At 47.8% G+C, this 21,770-nt stretch overlaps 2 protein-coding genes across 2 annotated transcripts; one reads left to right on the top strand and one right to left on the bottom strand.

Annotated features, from left to right (window-relative positions):
* Positions 1-4,905: 4,905 nt before the first annotated feature.
* Positions 4,906-9,739, top strand: LOC109740225 (uncharacterized). Its single transcript, XM_020299262.4, has 5 exons — positions 4,906-5,211; positions 6,334-6,739; positions 6,846-8,289; positions 8,402-8,548; positions 8,925-9,739. The coding sequence occupies exons 2-5, from the start codon at positions 6,689-6,691 to the stop codon at positions 9,479-9,481; spliced, it is 2,199 nt and encodes a 732-aa protein (XP_020154851.1). The 5' UTR covers positions 4,906-5,211; positions 6,334-6,688; the 3' UTR covers positions 9,482-9,739.
* Positions 9,740-14,638: 4,899 nt separating this feature from the next.
* Positions 14,639-18,417, bottom strand: LOC109740191 (sugar transport protein MST3). Its single transcript, XM_020299231.4, has 3 exons — positions 17,938-18,417; positions 17,521-17,843; positions 14,639-15,898 (listed from the first exon to the last, which is right to left on the bottom strand). The coding sequence occupies exons 1-3, from the start codon at positions 18,068-18,070 to the stop codon at positions 14,801-14,803; spliced, it is 1,554 nt and encodes a 517-aa protein (XP_020154820.1). The 5' UTR covers positions 18,071-18,417; the 3' UTR covers positions 14,639-14,800.
* Positions 18,418-21,770: the final 3,353 nt, after the last annotated feature.

Raw genomic sequence — 21,770 nt, 5'->3', positions numbered from 1 at the left:
CCGTCGAGCGCGGCACGATGCAGACCTCAGCGCACGCCGGCGGGGGCAGCGCAGCAAACACCATGGGAGGGGGGGAGCGCAACTGGCGAGGACAGCGCCGGAGGCGTGTCCTGCCTAGGCTCCATCAGCCTACCCCCCATGGCCGGTGCCAGAGACGGCGTCGGCAAGGTCCGGCGAGACTTGGACACTCTGTCGATGACCACACGACGCAGAGCTTCAGCCGAGATCGGGCTGCGCGGCACCGTGCACTGGGAGGAGACATGCCCGGAGAACCCACAGCGGATACAGAGCGTCTCGTTGGTGCAGTCGCACCGGCGGTGCCCCTCCTGAAAGCACCGAAAGCAGAGACCATACAAATCCGGCGGAATCAGGCGCCTTTCTGAGGAAGAGGAAGACGATGGGCGGCTGCTCTTGCCGCCAGCCTCCTGCTGGCGCCGCAGTGCCCGACGACGCCTCCACCTATATAACGCCCACGATGCGGCTATATCTCTCACGTGTCGAGGCACGACTTAGAGGCATAACCGCATTGTAGGTTTTGTCGCAAGAAGGGTCATCTTCACACAATCCCATGTACTGAACAAGAATGGGATAAAGAGTTGGCTTACAATCGCCACTTCACATAATACATTAATTAAACATACATCAACTAGAGTACAATCAAGGTCCGAGTACGGAACCAAAATAAAAGAAGACAACCCCAAATGCTAGATCCCTGATCGTCCCCAACTGGGCACCACTACTGATCATCAGGAAACGAAACATAGTAACGACCAAGTTCTTCATCGAGCTCTCGCTTGAGCTGGGTAGCATCGCCTGCACTGGTATCATCGGCACCTGCAACTGTTTGGAAGTAGCTAGTGAGTCACGAGGACTCAACAATCTCACACCCGCGAGATCAAGACTATTTAAGGTTATGGGTAGGAAAGGGGTAATGAGGTGGAGCTGCAGCAAGCACTAAGCATATATGGTGGCTAACATACGCAAATAAGAGCAAGAAGAGGAGCAACGGAACGGTTGTCAACTAGCAATGATCAAGAAGTGATCCTGAACTCCTACTTACGTCAAACATAACCCAAAAGCCGTGTTCACTTCCCGGACTCCGCCGAAAAGAGACCATCACGGTTACACACACGGTTGATGCATTTTAATTAAGTCAAGTGTCAAGTTCTCTACAATCGGACATTAAGAAATTCCCATCTGCCACATAACCGCGGGCACGGCTTTCGAAAGATAATACCCTACAGGGGTGTCCCAACTTAGCCCATTATAAGCTCTCACGGTCAACGAAGGATATTCCTTCTCCCGGGAAGACCCGATCAGTCTCGGAATCCCGGTTTACAAGACATTTCGACAATGGTAAAACAAGACCAGCAAAGCCGCCCGATGTGCCAACAAATCCCGATAGGATCTGCACATATCTCGTTCTCAGGGCACATCGGATGAGCAAGACGTCGGGTTGGCATAGACCCTGGTTGCCCAGGGGGCGCCGGACATCGCTCGGTTTGGACTAGCACTCGAAGGAGCACTGGCCCCGGGGGGGGGGGGGGGGTAAATAAAGACGACCCTTGAGTCTGCAGAACCCAAGGGAAAAAGGCTTAGGTAGGCAAATGGTAAAACCAAGGTTGGGCCTTGCTGGAGGAGTTTTATTCAAAGCGAACTGTCAAGGGGGTCCCATAAATCACCCAACCGCGTAAGGAACGCAAAATCAAGGAACGTAACAACGGTATGACGGAAACTAGGGCGGCAAGAGTGGAACAAAACACCAGGCATAAGGCCGAGCCTTCCACCCTTTACCAAGTATATAGATGCATTAATTAAGATAAGAGATATTGTGATATCCCAACATAAACATGTTCCAACATGGAGCAATCTTCAACTTCACCTGCAACTAGCAACGCTATAAGAGGGGCTGAGCAAAAGCGGTAACATAGCCAAACAACGGTTTGCTAAGAAGGGTGACAAAGGTTAGAGGTTCATGGCAATTTGGGAGGCATGATATAGCAAGTGGTAGGTAGCGCGGCATAGCAATAGAGCGAACAACTAGCAAGCAAAGATAGAAGTGATTCGAGGGTATGGTCATCTTGCCTGAGATCCCGCAAGGAAGAAGAACGAGTCCATGAAGAAGACAAACGGACGTAGTCGAACGAATCCTCACAACTCCGGAACGAAACCGAAGCTAACGAGAGAAGCAAACCGGAAAGAAGCAAACAACATGGTAAACAACCATCACAGAAACATGGCATGATGCACAATCAAGTATGATGCATGTCCGGTTTAAAGAGGCATGGCATGGCAAAGTGCACAAACAATACTACAAATTAAGTGGAGCTCAATATGCAACGAGTTGCATATTGACGAAACACCACATGACTCATTAAGTTCTCTCTCGGTTATGTACCCAACAATATTAAATGTTATTAAACATGGCAAGGGGTGAAGCATAACAAAACTACCTATCTAGGCAATTTAAATGAGGCCGGAAACAACAAACAACAATTCCGGAAAATCACCATGTCCACTTTTCGAATTAGCTACTGTTCTGCCCTAAAACATATTTTAATGTTGTTAAACAGTAAAACAAAGTGCACCAAGTTAAACTAGGCATTTTTCTACTCCATTTACATATAAAGTTTATTAAATTCAGAGCTACGGTTAATTAGTTATGAAATAAAGCATTTTAGCATGGCATTAAAGCAAATTAATGCAAACAGCAAGTTAAACATTTTAAACATGGATGAGAGAAGCATATTGTGAAACTAGATGAAATTCTGAGCATTTTACATATATAAATTATTTATATATGATGCATGGTTAATTAGTTATTACATGCATGAACATGGAGGGTTTTTCTGCAAATCTGCAGTCTCCTGGAAATTAGATAAAATCGCCGAATTGAAAAAAAAGAACTGGGCCGCAACAGGGGCGGCTGGGCGCTGGGGTTGGCCTCACCTAGTGGGATGAGGCCCGTTCGGTGCAGAGGCTGGCGCGCTGGGCCTCGCGATCTGGCACGGGAGGCCGAGTTGACGAAGCGGTCAACGGATGCGCTGGGTCGATGTGGCTGCGTGCGTCTGTGGATGAAGCAGGCAGCAGCGGGTGAAGCAGGGGACTTGGCGGGCGGCGCAGGTGGTCTCCGGCGAGGGCACCGGTGGCCGGGGAGGGGCCCAGCCGGCGGGATCCGACCGGAACGGGCAAGGGCGGCGGAGGCACGGATCCGGGCGGTCGATATGGGCTGGCGAGGCGACATTGCAGGGTGGGTCGAGGCGCTCGTTCTTCTCTGCAACCGAAGCAGGGCTTCGATGCAGAGGACACCGGCGCACGGGCGTGGCGCGGGGTGGCCGTGCGGGTCGGTGGGGTTGGGATCGGTGCGGGGGAAGGCGACACAGGGCTGGAGCAGGGGCACCGGCAGCTTCATCCCGTCGGGTGCATCGGCGACCTGCAGACAGGCGGCCACGGCGGGGTAAGTTCAGAGAGGAGCAGCAGGGAAAAGAGATGAGGCACGGGGAGCGGCGGCATGACCTGGTTGCCGGAGCCGAGGAGGTCAGGAGGAAGGGATCCAGCGCTGTCTGGCTCCGGTGGGTGATGGCGCGAGGCTTGGGGTGGATTCACCGAGGACTGGCCGGAACGGAGCAGGTCAGTGGTGGGTGTAGCGGATCCGGCGAGGTGCGGCGGTGGCAAGGACAGTCGGCAGCGCTCCTGTTTGAACAGAGAAAGAGAGACACGGAGGTAAGACGAGGGAGGCGAAGAAACAACAGGAGGAGGAGAAGGGCAGCGGAGCTTTTCTCGTGGTCGCCGGCGGCGGCGCCGGTCGTCGGACGACGAGGCGAGGTGGAGGAGCACGGGGAGGCTCGTTCTGGCCGGAGACGAGGCCATGGGCGGCGCTATTCGGGACTGTTGCTGCTGCTGCTCCGGCGGCATCGGAGGCCTCCGGCAAGCTCGAGGACGGGAGGAAGGAGGTGGTTGGCCCGCGCTGAAAACTAGGGAGATGGTCGGGTCGGCTGGATCGGGAGGGATCCCGAGGAAAACGGAGTGGCGGCGACGGGTGAGGGAATGGATGGATGGGACAGCTTAGGGCTAGGGTTAGGTTCTTTATATAGGTGGTTGGTTATCTTAGGGTCTATTCGGCCCCTCCGATCGTAATCGGACGGTCCGGAATAAATAGGTTAGGAAAGCCTAAATGAGAATTGAAGATGTTTTATAGATGTTTGGGGATGATCCGAATCCAATGGTCATGACTGCCTGGGTCGGGTTCGGAGAAGTTTCGGACACGCACGCGAGGGGTTTGAGTATTGTGTAGAGAGGGTCAAACGGTCGGGCAACAAACGAATGGTCGGTCTTGAGAAAGGTTAACAGAGACGAGGAAGAAGCGGCAACTATCAACGGGTGCAAGTTTTTTAGAAAACATGCAATGCAATGCTCATGATGACATGATGAATGCAACAAACAAAAATAAAACACACGGCGAGCACGAAATATATGAAAGTCTTCTGGAGCATCGGTCCCGGGGCGTTACAACCTAGCCTTGTGAGTGGGGCCTGGCCGGTGCCAGCCCGCGTGAGGGTGGGCGCTGCCGCCTCCGCCCGGACCGGTGCAGCCACCTCCGCCCGGGCTGCACCGGCAGAAGACGAGCCGGCGAAACCCGGAGAGCCAGACAGACCCAGCCCAGAGACCACCGGCCTCTCGCGCTGGAGGGCGGACGAGACGGAGGGCGGGCTACGAGATCCCACCGAGGCCATGGCCGCGCACAGGGAGGGGGACGGGAAAGTGGACGCCGGCAGGAGGGCTGGACACCGGGGTCGGGTGGCGGCCGGCGGGGGAGAGGGGGCTGCGCGGTCACGCCGCTTCCAAGGACCCTGGTCCTCGTGACCGGTTTACCAAATTCAGTTTTCAGGAGAATACCAAATTCAGTTGGTAGGAGTATTACCTAAGGGCAAAGTTGTCAAATTCCCTTAATAAAAATCCAAAAAAGAAGAGGATGGAATCAAACCTCAACACCTTTACCCTCCGCACGTTAGCAAATTGCGAATTGCGATTGCGGCGCACCACACGACCACAACAACCCCTCTTCCTCCTCCCTCTCTCTTCGCACTAACCAATCCGAGTACAACTCGCCGTACTCGCACGCACACATAGGCAGATCCAATCCGACTGTACAAAAGCGCCGCCGTCCGCCGCTCACGTGGAAGAGGGAGAGGGAGCAGCGGAGAGGAGAAGGTAACACTCGCTTCTGCTGCTGCTGCTACTACTACTTCTTCTTCTTCCCTTAGTTAGATTCTAGTGGATTCATGTTGTTAGATTTGGTTTTGCGGTCTCATGATCTCTGCTCGACCATACATGCTAGATAGATTCGCGCTGTTTCTCGGTTCGTCTGGCCGTGCCCCGTTCTTGATTTCAGTTGCGGATTCCCGTTCCTTGATTTGGTTTCCTCGAAGCAAAGAACACTGGAAGGATCCATATCGAATTGGATTCGACACGAATCTATGGCCTGGCTACTCGAATCTAATCGCGTTGTAGTGGAAGCTAGCTGTACGGTGGCTTAATAATGGATAGAATTGCGACGCTGTTTTGATTCATTATCTTGATTTAATCTCAGATGTTTAAAAATAGCTGCACTGAGCATAATACTACTACTACTTCCCACCATCGTTACCAGTTTTTTCATCAGATTACAAAAGGCTCATTAATAATGATTAGCAGTGCAAAAGTTGTATCTTTCGGCTGTAAAATACAGTGAAAGGACATTGACGTGTCAGCTGCTGTCTCGTGCAAATCGTGACATCAGAACGGGGATACAGGAAAAAATGCCCTTCGCTTGCTTCCCCCTTCACGGGAGGAGAGAAAGTGTGGTGTGAGGGACTCCCGAGGTTGAGGTGTAGGATCTCTCGAATCTCAATAATTGTGATCGGACTCAGGGACATCAAAAACCCTTTCGGTTTGGATCTTGCCCCTTCTGTTGCAACTTGCAAGGTACTAGTATATATTGGCAATAACTGTGGAGTCTATCAACTTAGGTTTGCTTGCACTTGTTATGATCTCAGTCGAACAGCAGTGGTATGCATATGCTTTGTTCTTGCATGGAACTAAATATTTTGTACAGTACCTGTTTTCAGTTTCAGGTTAATCTAGGCCGTGACGAGTAAGGAACAATTCTCCTTAGTAATTGTGTACATCAACAATTAATGGTTGCTTTTTGACTGAAAAGATAACTGCAAACAGTTTGGCCTTTTGCTGTATATATATGCTTAACATGCTAAAACCTTGGAACATTTCAAGTCAAGATTTCACATGTTTGGTATGATGCGTGCCAGATTGCTCACACTCTTCTTGTTTCTGCAGGATTTCCACGATTACATGCAACCTCCTGGAATAGTCTAGTTCCTAAATCCTTCTTCCATTCTGGCAGATATCAAGAGATCATTCAGGTCTCGCACCTCTGAGTGGGTGTGGATTTGCAACAATTCTGCAATCAACTTATTGCTGCCTCTGGGAGTAATCCCATCATACATCTGGAGATTACGGCGAGCACTGGAGGGACTTTTTGTTGATTACGGTTAATTGAGGACAGCAGCTGAGATGTAACAATTTTTTTGAGCTGAGCTCTCTTCCAAGACAGGCCTGTGATTTAGCAATGTGATTGGATCAACTCTGTTTTTGGATCTGGTGTTAGCTCAGTTGACACTAGAGTTGACTTATGGTTAGGTTTTTATGCTTTTCATCCTCTACTACACAACAGAAACCAAAGGTATGGAAAATAGCTGATGTATTTTGAATAGTTTCCAATTGTATTCTTTGTTTGAGCTGACAACTAATCATTTCCCAAATATCTTTGTTCCCCTTTTGTACTTTAGGAGGTCTTTCTGCTAGCAGATAAGACCATGCTCACTGTTTCAAAGAAAGATTCTCAGGAACAAACAGTGAAGTTCACTGCTGGATCAGTGAGCCCGAAGCAGATGGCGGATGAAAATAACCATTCAGTTGCTAGTGGGCAGTATGATATTAACTCATCATCTCACCAAGAATGCTGGAGATCTGATGAGTGGAATAGACATGCATGCTCTGATGATGACAAGGAGGAGAAAGTTGGGCACCTACAGAAGAGCCAGTCTCTTGGGAACATGCTTCAAGAGGATTGTGATCATCATGGCAGTGAAGGTACTGACTGTGATATTACAGACCATGATTACAGAAGCCATTGCTCTGGTTTCAAGAGCAATACAGATGTTGAAGAATCCACCAGGTTAGGCAGCAAGAACAACCAGAATGTTTTTGATGCCTCATCTGACCTAATCAGTCATGGTGTTTATGAACCTTCAGTTGATCATGCCGCTGACTCTGACAGGCATCACTCTTATGACCATAGCAAATTTCCAAGGTCACAATCTGCTATATTTCAGAATAATTCTGATAGTGACCGAGAAGGTTCTGTTGATTCTGAGAGACTAGGCCCCCGTTGCAGATCTTTTGAGGATTTATGTTCAATGGACGGTGAAAAGGTTGATTACTTGAGTGGCGATGAAACAAATCGGTCAAAATCAAATTTGCCTGTGCTTTGTGCTGGACCTTCTTCGCCAGGTATCTCTGAAACATTAGACTTGGAGGATGGTTCAGGAGGTCGCTCTGATGCTGCTGAAGATGGCCAACGGTCCTCTGCAAGTATAGATGGAAAGTTTGTGAGGGATGGGATGCTAAGTCATGACTACTGGGATGGCAAATATATTGCTGCTGATAACTCAGCTCATCAAGTTGCCGCTTGCTCTGCGGATTCAGGGCATTATTGTGTTATCAATGGTGCTTTAAATCAAGAGAGGGAAGAGAAATTGTGGAACCGAAATAGCGGTCTCGACCACGAGTCACTTGGCATTGACATGCCTAATTTGAAGAACCTGTCTGACTTGAAGGATATTAGTGAGGAAGCTGAACACAACGAAACTGGAATGAATGGTGATCAGCATTTTGACGAGGACCCAAATGAACTTAGTCCAAGAGCTTACAGCATTAAAAGGATCGAGGATTGGATCAGCCAAATTGATATTGACAGTGACATCATTGTGGAGGAGCAGGGAGAAAGTTCAAGTTCTGCATCAACAAAATATAGCGATCCGGTGATCAGCGTTTCTGCTGTGCGCCCTGATGCTAAAAGTCCTCTTGGCATGGAGATAGCTTACACTTATATTTCAAAATTGACTCCTGTTTCTTCATCCGCACAATTGCCAAACCTTGGTTTGGTTGCAATCCCAAGACTGAGCGCGTTCTCAGGCCTACGGCTGTTGAACTTATCAGGGAACTCAATAGGTGAGTTTTCTTCCTATAATTAAGCAGATTAATTATAGCTATTATTGGAATATTCATTTGTTTCAGGAGATAATACTATCAATTTCTCTAACACCTGGGGTTTTCTGCACAGTGCGCATAACTGCTGGAGCTCTTCCGAAAGGTCTTCACATGTTAAGCCTGTCGAACAATAATATCTCGATTATTGAAGGCCTTAGAGAACTAACACGCTTACGTTTGCTGGACATAAGCTATAATAGGATCTCTAGAATTGGCCATGGTATGGATTTCAACAGCTTTTACTTTCTCCTTATGAAATATGCTTAGTTTATGGAGAACTGAGCGCTAGCTTAGTGCTTGAGGCACTGTCTGGTGCTCTGGGCTTGCATGGTTCTGCCACCAATACTAGTTAATATGTAGGCTGTCCTTATAATAAATTTAATCATGTTTCCCATCAGTATCCTCTGAACAGAGAAATCACTATGCTCCATGGTCCTTGTTATATTCAATGTTTTGAAGAGGAAAATACAGTCCAGTGCATAACATGGAAGGGTTCATTCTTAATAAAATTGCACCATACTCTTGCAGTTAATGACAGTATAAAACGAATAGATTTGCTTGCTTCTCATTGATGTATGTTTTGGGACACCTTTTAGGTTTGGCTTCATGTTCTTCTTTGAAGGAGTTATATCTGGCTGGTAACAAGATCAGTGAGGTAGATGGCCTTCACCGCCTTCTGAAGCTAAAAGTTCTGGACTTGCGCCACAACAAGATCTCTACATCCAAGGGCCTTGGTCAACTGGCTGCGAACTACAATTCCCTCGAAGCCATCAACCTAGATGGCAACCCGGCACAGAAGAACGTAGGTGACCAGCACCTGAAGAAGTACCTGTTAGGTCTCTTGCCAAACCTTGCTGTGTACAACAAGCAGCCTGTAAGAGCAACTGGCTCAAAAGAGGTCTCGGACCGTCACACACGCAAGATCTCTTCTTCCCATCGTTCTGACCGCAGTTCCAGATCGGACCGCAAATCTTCCAGGTTGGTGGCTGGCACATCTTCACGGCATGCCCGTCCTGCACATACTTCAGGCCCTTTGGTGAAGCAGTTGAGGTCCCGGAACATGCCAATGGCGGCGCTGGGCTCTAGACCAGTGGAATATGCAGGTGCTGGAGTTCCAGCGAAGCAAATTCAGCTGGAGGAAAAATCGCAGTGAGATCATCCGAGCAAAGCTGCCTAGCCAGCCAAGGCTCTTGAACAAGGATGTTGCAAGTTTTCCTGTTAAGTTTGTAAAATAATTAAGCTCAAACAGTATGGTGAAGAGCACTTTTCTTATACTGCTAAAGACATGTATTTTTTTTAGTCATAGTACTACGTGGCAGTGTTTTTGAATAAGAGTACACAGGAATGTTGTAAGACAAAACACAAATACCTCTGAATTGAATTGGTACCGTCAGTCGGATGTTTTTGTCTAGCGTGTTTTGGTTTGGCTGTTGCTGCAAGCTGAAACCTGAAAGTAGTTTTAAGTTCCCTTTTCCTACCCAAAATCAGGCTGGGGAATCATTTTGCACAGGAAAATACTTTAGAGCATCTCTAGCAGACCCTGCAAAATCCTGACCCGTATAAGTCTTTTACAGTTCGCGAAAAAGGGTATATGCAGGCCGGCGCGGGCGAGGACAGACTTAGACCCCGTATAATCAACCCGTAAAAATATATATTCTCCAAATATACCGAGCAGACCCAGAGCTAGCTCTTTTTTTAGTTGTCCTCTTCCTCGCGTCAATCCGGCGGACAGATGGACGAGGGAAAACGCGAGGCAAGAATGGCGCGGGCAGAGGCCAGGACGGCCGGGGCAAGCGCGGTGCGCGCGGAGGCCAGGGCTGCCGGGGCGGCGCGAGCGGCGGCCGGATCGAACAGCCGGCACATCGAGCTAGCTAGCTCTTCGAATGGATTGAGCTGCTAGCTAGCTAGCTAGCTCTGTTCGAATGGATTGAGCTAGCTAGCTCCGTTCGAGAGCCGTGGAGCCACGGGCGAGCGCGGCGGCCGGGACGGAGGGCCGGCTGGCTATCGGCCGGGCGGCGGACGAGCGCGGCGGCCGGGAGGCGGACGGGTGCGGCGGCCGGCGAGCTTCATGGCGTTGGCGGGAGCAAAGATTCCTCAACCGTCAACGTTGACCGGTATGCAGGGCCCTGTCAAAGTTGCCCTCAAAACTGTATATATGAGGGTTTCGCGTTCGCGTTTACAGGACCCCTTAAAATTTTTTAAGAGTCGGACGATTTTGCGGGGTCTGTTCGGACTCGTTTTTTCGACTGAAACTGTAAAAAACGGTTATTTTGCGGGTTTGACCACTTATACGGGGTCTGCTAGAGATGCTCTTATAGGCACCCACGTGGTTGAGATAATTCTTCAAGTGGCGAATACTTGCACTATTCCTTCAGGGTGGAGCGAGACTGCAATTATGATGATTCCTAAAATAAATTCTCCAAAGAAGGTTACTCAGTTTAAGCCAATTAGTTTGTGTAATGTGGTCTACAAGGGCAAGGGGCTACACGATTGAAATTAATCTTACATGAGGTATTAGTAGCTCTACTTAAAGTGATTTTGTCATGGGAGAATGATTACCAACTAGTGGCCTATGAGTGCTATCACACAATTAAAAATAAGAGAAAAGGTAAGGAGGGTTTGTGTGCTATTAAGGTGGACATGTATAAAGCCTATGATCGTGTTGAGTGGATTTTCTGAAGAAAATTATGTTAAAGCTCGGTTTTCATAAAAGTTTGGTTAACTCAATTATGCCATGCATATCAACTTTAGAGTGTCGAGTCCGGTTTAATTGGGAAGAAAGGAAAAGTTTTAAGCATACGAGGGGATTCTTTATTTTCACGTTGGTTCTTGTTATGCACGAATGCACATAGGGTTTGTTGCAATAGTGAAATTCAAAATACTGGATAGCCAAGACATTAAATCAAAATTAAGGTGACATAAACAAGAGTGTCAAACACTTGCATCATCATTAATACCAATATCGATTTGGTTTACTAACTTATTGCTAGCGGTCACCATGTTGACGTTATTGGTGGCCGTTTTCCCTCTACGGTCTGCATGTTGTGGGCATTCCTTGAAGAAGTGTCTGAGCTTTCCACAGGCGTAGCACTCTATCTCAGTCTTGTCATCTTCTTCTTCTTGAAAGTACTCCCTCCGTCCCATAATATAAGAACGTTTTTAACACTACACGAATAGTAGTAGTCTTGACTCGTGTTGGGCATAAAACCCGAATAGCCTGCACTATATTGGGTAGCAGATCTGAAAATCCGAATTTAATACGGGTAATTCGCGTAAAAGGCCACGGTACCCGAATTACACGAATAGCCCGAACTAATTAGTCAGGCAAGTAAAACATGCCGCACACTTGCGCAAAGAAGGCCCAACCCAAAAGGCCATCGCTAGCCCTCGGCCCCTGCAAGCAAACCTAAGTTGCATGCGTCCCCAACTCCTCCAAATCCGAGCGCCCCCTTCCTATTCCTAGTCCCCACACCACGACGCCACCCCACCCCACAACGCCACCCCATTAGCACCGGCGTACTGTGGTCCGTCGCCGGTCCGCATCTGCTCCGCCGTGACAAGCAAGCCTGGAGGCTGCGTTCAGCCGGGCGACGGCGCTAGGCCACTGGCCATCATCCATCTCATCTCATCTTCCCCGACGGCACCTCCTCGACGCAACACCACTTGCCCGCCGACCTGCATGACGTGACTCCCAACGACCGGCGTTCCCCATCTCATTCCACTGTTGCACGTCCAAATCGCTGCCTATAGTCTTGCACCGCCAACGCCGGCCACCAAATTGCAGTCCATCTCATTCCACTATTGTTGGCACTTTTCTTCACTGCTTACTACTTCGGGTAGTACGGGTATTACCTGAACCCGAACCCGAATTTGCACAAATTTTCTGAAACTGGCAAGGATTTTCTGAAACGGGTAGTACGGGTATTGCATAATATGTTGGCAAATTTTCTGCACAAATTTCGGGTATTATTTTTGGAAACCCAAAATATTTTTTACCCGAATTACCCGACCCGATTTTGCAGGTAAACCTGAACGCCCATCGAGAGTCTTGACAGGCTTGTGAGAATAGGCTTGTCCTTTACTTTGTTCTTGTTATGTCAGTATCTATGCATCATATTGGCGCTAGGATGAAACTCGTCTCCTTTCTCAGTGCTGTCTTTAGCCTGAGGTTTCTCCTCAATGTCAATAGATGCTATCAGATTTTCAACCGATATCTTTGTCTCTTATGTTTCACAGTGGCGAAACACCTTCATCAAGGAGGCAACTTTGCAATCATGCACTCAACCATGAATTTGTCGGGCGAATCACACTTAAGGGGACACTTAAGGGGTTTGAGTTCCTTTACAATGCATTATATCTCATGAGCTTGTTCAACTACAAAATGATTATTCACCATTTTATAATCGTGGAGGCTCTCCATGAGATACAGTTCACTTCCTGCATCAGTTACACCGAATTTAGCATTCAGTGCATTGCACAGTGTCTTCCCTTCTTGTATGTCCATCAGTGCATGAATACAGCACATAGACGGTCAATGAAAACACTCAGAACACATCCGACAAAAATAATGTTGGCACCCTGGATTTTCTTGATCTTCACTAGAGATCCCCTCTAGCATGCTAATACTAACGTGTAAAACTTCCAGAGCAGTAAGTGAGAGCGTGGACTTCACTTGCCACCTTTTGAAGTGCACAATGATAAACTTATGTGACCTCAGTTCATCAGCGAATCCAGCCATAATTAACTCGAAAAATTGCCTAATTGTCTTATTATTGGAAAATTAGTCAAATTCATGATTAACTCCAGTAAATAATAAATGACTAGAACAATAATTAGCATGCATAGCTCTAGCATACTAGATGAACAAAATAGCAGCATCGCACATGCAGCAGCACCCATAATTAGAGACATGACTAAATCATGACGCACGTACTGTGCCGTGGCTGCTGTAGAAGTGAGGTTGTTGACGACAACGTTGGTGAAAACGGGTCGAAGTAGACGTTGTTGCAGAAGCCGGCACACGGCGTCGTCTGATTTGGATGGAAGACGACCTGTGGAGAACCCATGCGGTTCGATGGGGCCGGCTATGCTGCAACGGCGAGGCGGCGGTTGTGAATGTGTCGGTGTATTAAACACGGGTGTTTATACCCTAACTATGCACAGACAGTCGCAACCTTCCCAGCGGCAAGGGCTTAACAGAAGATGGCCATTTACAAATACTCAATACTTGGTAAAAAACCATGAAGAAGACCTTCAGGCAGGTCATCGAGAAGTACTAAATATGTACTGAAGATCAAGACTCAAGTCGCCGGCAAGCTACAAGCCGGCAGGCTCCGGACCAACAACCTCAAGACCGACGAGTTTCCTCCCACCGCTCCACCGTGGCAGCTGTCAGGAGCTTGCCGACGGGTGTCGAGCGATAGGTGGTTAGGTAGAGCTTGTCAGGACACGTGGCGACCCGCCATTGAATAGCAACTTTATTGACACCCGTCCAAGGGGCGTGACGAAAGAATAAGAGGTAGCTGGGCGAGCGGCACAAGTGGAGTTAGGCTCCCTTGTCGGCATTCCTCCTCAGCGTGACACCTAATGGAGCATTAAATGTTCATGTCCTATACCGCCAGAATTATGTATGATAGCACTGTAGCCACTATCTGCCTTCTGTATTTACCATTTTGTCATTGTGGTAGCCCTTTCATCTACAAAAGGAGGCCCATGACAACCTTTATAAGCGTCGACAACCTGCCCATTTGCACTAGCTCTCCCGAGCTCCTTGGCGGCAAGGTTGCGCTCTCTTGTAACTTGGGCATTTTCACATATAATTCCACCAAAGTAGGAGTGGAGTTTTACGCTTCACAGAGACCCGAACCTGAGTAAACCGATCGTGGAAATGCCCAAGTTACAAGAGAGCACAACCTTGCCGCCAAGGAGCTCGGGAGAGCTAGTGCAAATGGGCAGGCTGTCGATCCTTGTAAAGATTGTCATGGGCCTCCTTTTGTAGATGAAAGGGCTACCACAATGACAATCTATGCGCTCCGTGATTGATTCTGCTCTTTGTATGCTGCGAGGCCTAGTCGAACGTAGAAGGGCTTCTGAGCCCATAGATTGTCGTACGTCGATACAATGATAGTACGAGGTATGCCGCAAGGGAGGGGCGCGCGAGAGGTGATGCACGGTGGGTGCGTGAGCAGTGCCAAAAAATTCATAGGCAGAGGGAGATCACAGGGTGACTCGTTGGCGCATCGGACGGGCGCGGAGGCGGCTGATTCTTCTTCCAAGTGAAAATATATACGTGGTATGAGAACAATGATGATTGATGGTACCATCTTAATTAATGCAAGAATCTTGAAGCACATACAGAAGAGAAACACACGGTTTGACCTAAGCACGCATCTAAGTACGAGGACAAACAAGGAAGAGAGGAAGAAAAGCAATTAATGTACACGACGGAGACGGAGCTAGGGAAGGAAGGAATCTATGCGATGGCGGCGCCCTTGCCGTTGTTGGCGCCGACGTGGACGTCAGCGTCTCCGATGTACCTGCGCCAGAACCAGTGCCCCTTCCAGACGAGCACCATCTCCTCGATGGGCACGTTCTTGGTCTCCGGCAGGAAGAGCGCGATGAAGACGGTCATGATCACCACCCAGCCGGCGAAGAAGTAGAAGAGGCCGAACTTCATGTGGCAGAGCATGGTGAGGAACGCCTGCGCGATGACGAAGGTGAAGAGCATGTTGACCGACACGTTGATGCTCTGCCCGGCGGGCCTGATCTCCAGCGGGAAGATCTCGCTGGGCACCAGCCACCCCAGGGGCCCCCACGACCACGCGAACCCGGCCACGTAGAGGCAGATGAAGAGCACCACCGCCGCCGCGTACCCCTTGGGCATCTCCCCCACGCCGCTCGTCCCGAACTTGACCGCGATCAGGGTGCCCACCACCAGCTGGCTCACCAGCATCTGCGAGCCGCCCTGCAGGAACAGCTTCCGCCGCCCCAGCCGGTCCACGGTGAACACGGACACGAGCGTCGCGAAGACGTTGACCAGGCCCGTGATGACGGCCGACATGAGCGACGCGTCGCCCTTGAACCCCAGCGTCTCGAACAGCACCGGCGCGTAGAACATGATGACGTTGATGCCCGTCAGCTGCTGGAAGAAGGGGATCATGATCGCCATGGTCAGCTGCGGCCGGTACTTGCGCTGCAGGATGTTGCGCCACGGGTGCTGCACCAGCTTCGACTCCTCGCTCGCCACCACCAGGTCCGCGTACTCCTCGCTGATGTCCACGTCGCTGCCGCGGATGCGGTTCAGCATGCGGCGCGCCGCCTCCGGGTGGCCGCGCTCGATGAGGGAGTTGGGGGTGTCGGGGAGGAAGAGGGAGCCGAGGGTGATGATGCCCGCGGGGACGGCCGCCAGGGCCAGGCTGATGCGCCACCCGTACCCGGCCTTGATCTTGTTGGTGCCGTAGTTGATGAGCGCCGCCGCCAGGATGCCGATGGTGATCATCAGCTGGAACCCGATGTTGAGCATGCCCCGGAGACGCGCAGGCGCCATCTCCGACAGGTACACCGGCACAGACTGCATGCAGCAAACGTCCATTCCAATGTTAGACCAAACACAGATTTTTTTTCTTTTCTTTTTATCAAATTTGAATGCACAAACTAATAACATGACGCTTAATTAGAATGCATGTTTGAGATACATTTCTACTATCAGAATATAAATTAAATTGCTAAAGTAGGAGTATTTGCTGGTATTCTTCCCACTGTTTTGTCTGCATTGCTTTCGGCACGTCTTTCTTCCTTGCTTCTTCCTCACATGACTATTGCTCTGAAAACGATGCCGTTGATCTAACGGAGTCAAAGTCTTTGGAGGACTAAAGAAAGCAGTGGCCCGTGGAAAATGGCATGCCAACTTGCGTACCTCATTTCTCTCAACTGGCAATTTTATATCCTACTGTATGAGTTATGTGACAAATCGTACTACAAGGACATCCACGAATCTCTTTCCGTGGTTCCTACTTTGCTCATGATGCTCTTTTTTCGTACTGTACATATTTCTTTTGGAAGATGCAAGGAATGTAATCAGCTTCACATGCATCAACAGTATACTTTCTGCATGCACGTGAATCCTCGGATGAACCAACAGCTAGCCGGCCGGCCCAATGAATTGAACCGGTACCAGCACCAGCTGCTAATTAAAATGAATACGTACTACTATACTATAGTATACTTTCAACAGCCCATCCCATCGTTATTCAATGGAAGATTTAATATCTACGCGAGATCAATCAGGATACGTACGCAGTGGTAGAAATGCCAGTTTTAGTGTATTATATACATATTTTTAGGATGGTAGCTAAAATGAGTCAAAATTAGCAGCTGGTACATATACAGCTTTGGCCATGGAAGCAAGTAATCTAATGAAGCGAAACAACAAAGCGGTCGTCAACATCTTGCAAGTAAACATCACCTACGCCCAGCTTGGACTTTGGGGAGCATCAAAGTGGGCCCTACTACTACTAATTAATTAATTAAATTTTATTATTTCCTAAATAAAATAGCCTACAAGCTTGGACTTTGCACATGCACGGTGGTTGTAACTTCCTATGGAGAATCTCGCTCTCTTTTGAAAACTCGTCCGGTGATGTATTTGATGGATACCTTGGACACGCATGATCATTGACAGAATCGTTCTTAATTGTAACAGAAGAATCAGCATATTTCTTTCTTGTCTCATTAGATGGCTCGACATGGATGGATATGAGGATGACATGTACTTGTAGTATGTAGCTGTAAATTCATTTCATTTTGCCACCTACTACTGGCTACTGTCTACTAAATTTGTGTATATATGCTACTCCCTCCGTCCCATAATATAAGAACATCTTTGACACTACACTAGTGTAAAAAACGCTCTTATATTATGGAACGGAGGGAGTACTTTGTGGAGTAGTTTATGAACAAAATCATTATTGTAGTAATAATCAAGTGCAGCTATACTAGTTAGGTTATGTACCGACGATTGATCCAACTAAAAAAGAGTATCGTCGGCGATTGAACTTGGAGTACTACGTAGTATATACGCGTACATCACATGGGCTGCCTTGACGTTAATTACAACGAGGACATAAGCCACAGATAATAGGAGTACAAATGAACGAGCTAACGGAGCGGAGTATTATAGGTACTAGTCATTACCTGATTGGCGAAGCCAACGCCGACACCGAGGAGGATGCGCCCGACGATGAGCATGGCGATGTTCTCCGCCGCCCCGTTAAGCGCGGCGCCGATGAGGAAGGTGAGCCCTCCGGTGAACATGGACCACTTGCGGCCCACGACCCGTGTGACGGTGGCGGCGAAGAAGGAGGAGACGAGCGCCGCGAGGTAGAGGGAGGAGGTGAAGGTCTGGAGCAGCTGATTGTCGTACTTACAGTATTGGTTGGCGGAGCCCTTCATCTGCTTCTTGTTGTACACCTCCGGGAAGAACTTTTTCAGGAAAGGGTTCATGGACGTCACGCCCCCTGTACGCACGTACGTAGGAAATCAACACAGTCAGTAATTTTGCTTGTCGAATAGAGTAGAGGATGTGCGTGGGCGCGTGATCCATGTACATACCTGAGATGCCGATATCATATCCGAAGATGAGGCCGCCGGTGGCGGCGACGACGCAGGTGAAGAAGACGAAGATGGTGAGCCTGCCAGGGTAGTCCTTACCACCGGACGTGTTCACGACGGCGCCGCCGGCCATGGTTGGTCGGTCGGCAAGAACTCAGAGCACTAGAATGATTAAGCAGGCTCAAAGCCGATGATCAAGGAGGTATGGGATGTGGTGAGAGGGCAGGGAGGCTCAAGCCCCTTATATAGAACTTTGTCTGGGTAATACTGGTAGCTAGCTAACAGCTAGATTGCGCTGTGTGTAGGGAGTAGCATGCAAGCGGGTCAACGGCTGAGATGGTGGTCAAAATTGGGACTAGATAGACAGATGGGAGATGGCTGCAAATATGAATGCTGAGTTGGAGGCATTATCTTAAACTCGCTGGATGGCCGGCCGTCATGCGGCTGCCAAGTTGGTTGCTAGGTTTTGACTTGATCGATATGATTCAATCGAGCACTCTTGGCTCAAATTCAATCACATGCATACATTATGCACACACACACTCGTTCGTCTCCCGTCCGGCCCAGGGAGTAGTGCGCGAGTTGTGTTGATCGATGGGGGGTCGAATAATCTAATCTAATACAAGTCCAAAGAATCGTCTGAACTGCAATCTGAAACAAATCATGCATATTCATATTGATTTCAGCGATCGTTTCCCATGCGGAAATAGAATATGATTCAGCAAACCCTGGCATCCAGATACGGACGCCACCCGGGGTTAAATGTTTTAACCAGCGAGAATATTTTCTTTTTCTTTTTTGCGGGGAAAAAACCAGCGAGCAGCTTTTCGTTGGAGAATTTTCTACAAGAAATTGGCGGATCCCTCGTGATGGTGAGTCATGAGTAAATCTTTTTGGGTGCTTTACTGCACGCATCGGCCATGAATTCGGACCCTAAAGTTGATCCAACCATTCAAGGGTATCTCGTGTGCTCTCCATCCTAATTCTTATCCCTGGGAATGGGATGGTCAGTATATCGATCGATCGATCGATCATGCTGTTCCTTTCTTCAGAGGTGCATATAATATAATTAGAAAAATGGAAGCTTCCTCATTTCGGATCTTTCGATGTTGACATGCAAGTCGGCCGCTAACTAGCTGCCGAGCGTGACAAAACCAACGGCTCTTTCGTTTTGTTCAGTTCAAAGATACTTCCAAAATAAACAAGTGCATACGCAACTCTGCCCTAGCTGACAAGAAGAATTACGCGCGCAATTGTTTACTGCCTGCGCACATGCCTGACAACCAGTTGGATATTAGTACATGGTATGCATGATTAACTGCACGAATCACGGAGCACGGTTACTTGTTTTTTTTTTCTGATGATGATGGAGATGGAAGAGAAGACTCTCCGGCCGGGTGCACGTGCTGCCTGTGAAGCATTGGCTGTGTTCCCCTGCGTTACAGATGTGAAATGGGGAGAAGGAAACATATCCATCTGGATATGGATGGATCGTTGACTTTGTAAGTAGGAGTATTTGCAAAGGCAACGGCTACCTCTCTTGTATTTCTATGATAAGAAGAATAACCAAGCTGCTCGATCGGTCGTTAGTCATACCTTGCATGCGTATGGCCGTAGAAACAGAAAGAAAGATAGATGATTATGTATCACTTGTCTACACGCCGCCGCTATCCGTTGGAGCAGACACCGAGCTAGCTTAGCTTCGTTAGTTACTTAATCTGCAGATTCAGCTAAGCTAAGCCGCGCAATCCGCAGACTGCTGGCCTTCATTCACATGCATCTTAGTTTGTTTAGCATATGCATTATGCAAGCTGTCCTGCCGCTTAACTACTCCGTATATGTCATGCAGTGTATAGTATAGTATCAGTTCTATCTATGTACAATCAATGAACCACTTGCCGTCTAGATGCGCGATAGGGACATGCAGAGACTAGTTTTTCTTCTTCTCCCGTTGAAACACTGTACTGTAGCAGACAAGGAGCAGAGAGACATGGGGAAACCGGGAAAATATCATCAAACCATTTCTCTCAACTTTTGAATTGTCAAACGCACGCGTCTACAGATTAAGGCATGTCACTGTCAGTCAAGTCTTCGCTACTCCTGCGCTGCTCTTCTTTCTTTCTTTCTTTCTTTCACACCCGCGCTGACCGCTGACTACGGAAACCCCGCTAGCTACCAACCTACTCTTCCTCTATCCAAACTGACGTGAACTATTTCTTCCGACGAAGCCATCCATGAAAGTGGCTGCTCGTCCTTTTATCGATCTCTTTCATATATATATATATATATATATATATATATATATATATATATAGAGAGAGAGAGAGAGAGAGAGAGAGAGAGACTGTTTTATGAGAACGGTCACGAAAAATAGATATCCCCCCACAATCAATCTGAAGCGAGGAAGCCAATGGTAAAATGGATCGATCGTGAGGGAAAGCGCATGCCCATGTGCTAGATGCAGTCATCATAGGGCGAGGGCTCTGCTAGATGCAATCACCACGGTGGAAAGAGCAGGGCAAAAGCTAGTTGGGACCTATAGGTGACCATGGATGAAATTATAGTGCCCTGTTGTATATTTCGTCCATGTATTAAAAAAATGGTGGAAAAATTGATCAACGTATATAAAAATATTAATCAACCATCTGAAAAAATGTTGAAGAAGTATTTGAAAAATGTTAATCTAGTATTCGAAAAGTCAAATGTATTTAGAAAAAATATTGACCATGTGTTAAAAAATGTTAATCAAGCATTTGAAAAATGTGCATAGAAAAAATGTTGGCCATTTATTAGAAAATGTTAATATTGTATTTGAAAAATATTAATCAAGCATTTGAAAAAGTTTAAAAGTGTGTATAGGAAAAATGTTTACCATGTATTCAAAAAAATATTAATCTTGTATTTTTTTTTTGAAAAAGCATTTGAAAAATGTAAAAAAAGTGTATAGAAAATTGTTGAGCATGTATTAAAAAATGTTAAATTTATATTGGAAAATATAAAAGCGTGTATTAGAAAAATATTGTTGACATATACAAAAAATGTAGAAAGAAAAACCAAAAGAAACAAAGAAAACTGAAAAAAATAAATAACCAAAAAAATAAATAACAAAGAAAAGAGAAAGTGAAAATAAAACCAAAGAAACAAATGCAAAAAGAATGAAAAAACAGAGAAGAAAAAGAAAAGAAAAGAAAAAAGGGGAAAAACACGAAGAAAACCGTCTCGAATCGCCTCAAGTAAGTCGCGCCCCTACTACTTACCACAAACGGGGCGCGGGTGGAGTGGTTAGCAGCGCCGGCTATCTCCCTGGATCGATCCCTGCGTTCTCCCCTTCTCCTCTTTTTCGCGCGGATAAGCTGGCTTGATTATTGTAGACGCTTCGGCGAGACATCCAACCATCTCACTGAATGCGAGATATAGTCGTCGCGTTCGTAGACTCCTAGCATACGGTTTCCTGCAAGGAGATGTTACTGGGCCTGCCCAATAACCCCGTGGTCGCGTCATATTGTCGGCACCGTGAAGCATGGTTATATTAACAGGGTGGATCTTCTCACTCAGTTTCGGACAGCGAGGGGTGGACGAAGTTATGGGGTATCAAAGTTTCGTCCATGTTGAAAAAAATCCGTGAAGATTGGCCCAACACTCAATCCCGGCAGCAGCTCTTCTGAACCACCGCAATATGTCAAACACGAGCTCTTGCTGCCTTTGTGGAGCCGAAGACACTTGGAGACATGCACTTTTCAATTGTGTCGTGTCGAGGAGCACATGGGCACTCTCATCATAGCCGATCATAGAGAAGCTTGAAAGTGCAACTAATCACCGGGTGGTTTTGGAAA

Source organism: Aegilops tauschii, chromosome 2 (genome assembly GCF_002575655.3).
Source record: "Aegilops tauschii subsp. strangulata cultivar AL8/78 chromosome 2, Aet v6.0, whole genome shotgun sequence".
Taxonomy (NCBI): Eukaryota; Viridiplantae; Streptophyta; class Magnoliopsida; order Poales; family Poaceae; genus Aegilops; species Aegilops tauschii.
The sequence above is the reverse complement of the archived record's forward strand: the minus strand, read 5'-3'. Positions and strand labels throughout refer to the sequence as shown.